Genomic DNA, 5,607 nt, shown 5'->3' with positions numbered 1-5,607 from the left:
TAACCCATTAATAAAAGCTTTTATATCTATGTAATAATACGAAATAGACGATAATGTAATAAATTAAAATAATAAATAGAAAAGTTAATTAAAGCTATATAATTAGTTTCCTTTAATTTTATTATTTTATTTTTGGTTACACTGCATTAAAGATACAAAATAACAGTTGAAATTTTATTAAAATAATATGATTAATATTTTTTTAATGTTATTCGCGCATCGCGCGGGTTTTAATACTAGTATTATATTAAAAGGAGGGTAGGGAAGCATGAGGTTAAGCCAAGTGGAAAGTTAAAAAGAAGCCACTTGACAATTTTAAGACAACATTAAAAATTTGAATTATAAAAGGAAACATAATTAATGGAAATAGTAGTTTAATAAGAATTATTTTTTACTTATGATACAAATCTCTATTTCATTTTTAAATAAAGATTTTAATCTGGAAAATAAATAACATATAGTAGTATAATTTAGTTAACTTTTTTTTGTATAATTATGGTAGGGACAAATTAAATTATGGTAGGGACAGATTAATTGATTAATTGATCAAGCTTTGTAACTGACTTTATTTTGGTACAATATACATTATTATAGGTATTTTTAATTAAAATTTTGTGTATCATTCAATTATGGTAGATATCATTTTTTGAAAAATAATCAATTAAATTTTCATTTTGTATCTTACACATTAATTTTAAGTTGAAATAATAATTCTTTATTTAGTACAAACTTTCTATTTGACCTTATTTGGGTAAAATATACATTACTGCAGGTATCTTTAATTAAATTTTGTGTATAATTAAGTTATGGTAGGTATCCTTTTTTGAGAAAGAATTAATTAAAATTTTATGTTGTATCTTACACATTAATTTTAAGTTGAAATAATAATTCTTATTTAGTATAAACTTTGTATCTGACCTTATTTGTAAACAATATACATTACTACAGGTATCTTTAATTAGATTTTGTGAATAATTCAGTTATGATATGTATTCTTTTTTTAGAAAGAATTAATTAAATTTTCGTTTGTATTTTATATCTATATTATATTAAAGGAAATAGTATTAAAAATGAACAAGAAGACATTTCTTGATCGCATTCGCTCTTACACATTAATTTACACATACTTTTTTTAAAATTCAGATGCCTACGATGGTCTTTCCTTAAAAATCTTTATTTAAGCAACTTTTGCTTAGGTTTGGGTTCTCTACATTACTTAGGATTTAGCTCCCACACAAACTACTGCAAAATATGACTCCAAACTATAACTATATATCATCGTCCAAAATGAGTTGGAATTTGAAGGTTCATGTTCTTAAATTATGGCACGTTCTAGAGCGTGAGAAACCAGAAAATCCTAACTTAATTGAATAAATTATTCAAGATGAAAAGGTGCATACTCTTTTACTAGCTATTATTTGTTCATGCCTTTCAAGTTGTGATGTATTTTCTTCAAATTATGCACCTTACTAACTTAAATTTCTTTTCGAATTTTTTGTTTTAGGGAGATCGATTTTAAGCAACTATTGGAAGAGGTGTTATGCATATTTTCAAAACAAAAATATATGAAATGAGATTGTATGTTATGAAGAACTTTGTGGTTGGACCAAACAATCTGAAAATTAAGACCAACAAGCATAAATTGAAATTGACGTTTTCACATAGGATGAGTGTGATGAAATTAATGATCCACAATTTAGTTTGAATATCTTCAACTTTAGAACTACGCGTATTTCTGGAAAATGCACTGCAATATGTCCTTGAGCATTTGCTACAATAATGTTCCCTTAAGCACATGCTTCATATCAAGTATATTGTATAGCATCATTATTTTTCGTGGAACATTCATATCAAGCAAATTGTATAGTATCATTATTTTTTATGTAACATTCATTAGGAGATGAAATGAAAGTTTTACTGGAGTCTCAAAGTGTTTTTAATGTTTGATTGTAAAGATGGTATTAATACTAACATATTAAACTTACTGTGTCGATCGTTCTTTTCAATTATTCGCGCATCGCACAGGTTCTAATACTAGTTCATTTAAAAAGAACAATATCTTTCCATATTTAGAAATTTCTAAAGTCCAAACTTATTATTTTAAGCTTAATGACATGCTTTTATAACCGTAAAAATATCATAACATATTTAAAACTATAAGCTTTATGTACTTTTGGCATATGTCTAAAGTCCTTCGTCGTAATACAAAATAAAAGAGATGAAGTAAGAAAATTCATAAAAGTCATATAATCAACTTTAACTAATTTAGAATTGAGATGTAATTGGTTGATTGAAGTTGATTTTACTATGTCAGAAAAATTAGAGATTTTTTCAGTATCTATAGAGGAATAATGTAAACTGCAAATTATGGTAGAACCAATGGATAAAAGACAGAAACTGCATCTCAAATTTAAAAATATCAGGACCATATTTGCTAAGAAGCATTTTGGACTATTTATTAGCTAAAGTATTAGATATTGAAAAGGAAAAAAAATTTCATGTAGGATAAATAGTTTTTCGTACTCCGTCTTTACATCAAATTAAGTTCTGGTAGCTACTAGCTACCCAAAATTGTTTCTATTTTCTCACTTTTTCTAAAAATAGATTCTACATTTTCACAACAATATTCATGAACGCGTTTAAGCACAGCTCTAACAGCAGCACCACGTGTCATCTTCCGAGTAAGATTGTAATTCACAATTCCCCGGCACGAAATTAAAGAAATGTCAGTGACCCCTGCACTTCCATTTCCAGCCGTTTCAGTCCCCAGAAACATAAAATTCCGTCACCTAAAACCCCAAAAACTCTTCGTAATACGATCGTCATCGTCACAATCGCCGTCGATGGACACTCCACAACCGAAAAAGGTGGCGGTCTGCGGCGGTGGAGTCATCGGAGTCTGCACCGCCTACTTCCTATCAAAAAAAGGCGCCGCAGTAACCCTAATCGAGCAATCCTCCGTCGCCTGCGCCGCCTCCGGCAAGGCCGGAGGTTTCCTAGCCCTAGATTGGTGCGACGGCGGTCCCCTCGCCTCACTTGCACGCGCCAGCTTCAATCTTCATCGGTCACTCGCTGAAGAACTTGATGGGCCCCACTCTTACGGCTATCGTCCACTCACTACCCTTAGCGTTTCCGTCACCGAATCATCATCAGCTTCTTCCTCTTCTTCGTCGAACCAAACTGGGGCGGTTCCGTCTTGGGTTAACGGCCCAGCTAAAAGCCCAAGAACTATTGGATCAACTAATAGCACGGCCCAAGTCCATCCACAGCTCTTTACTAAAAGACTATTAACCAAAGCAATGGAGGAATATGGAGTTGAGCTGGTAATTGGTAAAGCAGAGAGAGTTGAAATGGTGGAGGGGAAAACGAAGGTAATTGTATTGGAAGATGGGAGAGAGATTGTGGCAGATGCAGTTGTGTTGGCACTTGGGCCTTGGACTAAGAGATTCTCTCTTTTGGGCTCGCTTTTCGGGGTTTATGGAATTAAAGCCCATAGCATTGTGCTGGAACCTAAAGAGCCGAATAGGATCACGCCACATGCGTTGTTTCTTACTTATTATCCGGCCCATGGTGGGAAGCCCATGGACCCGGAAGTTTATCCTCGTCCGACAGGTATTTCAGTTTTTACAGTTGGAACAATTATCAAGTACTAGATATATATAACATGAGCCTGATGTGTGTTATAAATTATTTGTAAGAGACTACATAAGAAAAGCAGTATTATTTACTGTAACAACAAAGCAGTATATTAGCTAAAACACCACTGAAATTTGGCAATTGTTATTAGAAAGCCCGGTGCACTAAGCTCCCACGACTCACGGGGTCATGAAAGTTGTTGAAATGTGGAATAACATAGATTTGCCATTCATCATAGGGGCCATTTGCATGAATAATTGAACTGAATAAGCTTTCACGTGTTGTAATATGGTGGCTTGCTAAGTATATTTAAGGGGTTCAATTGTATTTTTTTAGCTGGAAGTAATGATGTACGGTAAAAAGTAATTTTTTGTTTTAAAATGTTTAAAAATTGTTGAATCCCCTTGATAGTTAAGTGTCTGTGCTCTCTGTGCAAATTTGCATTTTCTCAAACCATTATGCTAGAAATCCAGGCTCCCTGTCTCCGATGTCACATTGTTATGTAAAGAAGTGTAGTATAAGCTTCCGTCTGTATGCTCATGTAATAGATAAGGTTAGAGTACCAAAAAGTGAGGTAAATTAACTTTTCTGGTGATTAGAGATAACGATGAGCTAATTCCTTGGTTTGTGTATAACTGGCTCTAGATAGTCGCATGCTATATATTACCTATGTACTCCCTGTCGAATAAAGGAAGATTTTATTGGTCCAATGTTGATCCCTTTTCTTGGCCGGATCATTTTTGTCCAGAAATGTACCTAATATTACCTTTGAAACTATTCCATAGTTCTGGTTTCAGTGAACTACCTGTTGTTAAAATCAAAATAAAATGACATAGCTGAGAAGCATGAAACAGATCTCCCCTTTAACTTTATTCCTTTCTGTATTATACACTAAAATGAGGATTTTATAGAATTGCTTGTTGAAAACTTTAGCGTTATACTTTTATGTCTTTCAGGGGAAGTTTATATATGTGGAATGTCAGCTCGAGAAGAGGTTCCAGATGATCCAGAGCAGGTAACTCCAGTTCCAGAATCAATAAACGTGCTTAAGAGAGTGGCTGCTAGTGTATCAAGCCATTTGGTGGAGGGGGAAGCAGCTGTGACGGCTGAACAGGCGTGTATCCTACCTTGCTCTGAAGATGATGTGCCAATTATTGGGGAAGTTCCTGGTATAAAGGGCTGTTATGTGGCAACCGGACATAGCTGTTGGGGAATTCTTAATGGTCCAGCCACAGGTGCTGCTATGGCCGAACTCGTTCTGGATGGACAAGCTAACATAGTTGATCTTAGCCAATTTACCCCCGCAAGGTTTGCTAGTGTTCTGAAGAAGTAAGATTGTTTTATACGAATCATCTAAGGCAAGACCGCTTCATATACTCAACACCAGAAAAGGCAAAAGAGCCACTGTCGAATGAAGAACTTATAGGATTGTTGTTCTGAGTTCTGAATTATTGCACAAATGTGTAGAGTAGAAACTGGCCACAGTTACATTTTCATTATCAGCACACAAAATGTGGATTCTGTCCAAGAAATAAGGTGTCTAGACACAAAATCAATATGTAGTGTCGTTGTCACGACCCCAGTTCGCCCTCTGTGAACTGTCGTGACAGCACCTAGTCTCTACGACTAGGTAAGCCTAACAAATGCGAAAAATAAACGAAACTTGCGGAAGAAAAATTAAAAGCCAAAATAACCCAATGAAACAGTATTTAAAATGCCGCTCTACATATACAATACAACTTCTCAAAAATAAATACACTTTCCCAAAACCCGGAATTTCATGAACCACAAGCCTTTGAATATCTAACAATGTCTAACTCCAGAATGTCTAACAAGAACAGAAATACAGAAGGGCTAATACTTAAAAGCGAGAATAGAAAAGGACTCCTCGGTCTGCGGACGCGGCAGATATACCGTGAAGTCGCTGGAGCAGTTGCCTCGCCTCAAAGGTGATAGGACTGAGTCGCAGTA

General features: G+C 34.4%; 1 protein-coding gene across 1 annotated transcript; it reads left to right on the top strand.

The window, feature by feature from the left end:
• Positions 1-2,460: 2,460 nt before the first annotated feature.
• LOC104217128 (D-amino-acid oxidase) lies at positions 2,461-5,165 on the top strand. Its single transcript, XM_009767282.2, has 2 exons — positions 2,461-3,612; positions 4,593-5,165. The coding sequence occupies exons 1-2, from the start codon at positions 2,724-2,726 to the stop codon at positions 4,967-4,969; spliced, it is 1,266 nt and encodes a 421-aa protein (XP_009765584.1). The 5' UTR covers positions 2,461-2,723; the 3' UTR covers positions 4,970-5,165.
• The last annotated feature ends 442 nt before the right edge of the window (positions 5,166-5,607 follow it).

The sequence above is a fragment of the Nicotiana sylvestris genome, chromosome 9 (genome assembly GCF_000393655.2).
Source record: "Nicotiana sylvestris chromosome 9, ASM39365v2, whole genome shotgun sequence".
In the NCBI taxonomy this organism is placed as follows: domain Eukaryota; kingdom Viridiplantae; phylum Streptophyta; class Magnoliopsida; order Solanales; family Solanaceae; genus Nicotiana; species Nicotiana sylvestris.
Note: the sequence above shows the minus strand (reverse complement) of the source record. Positions and strands in the feature narration are given on the sequence as shown.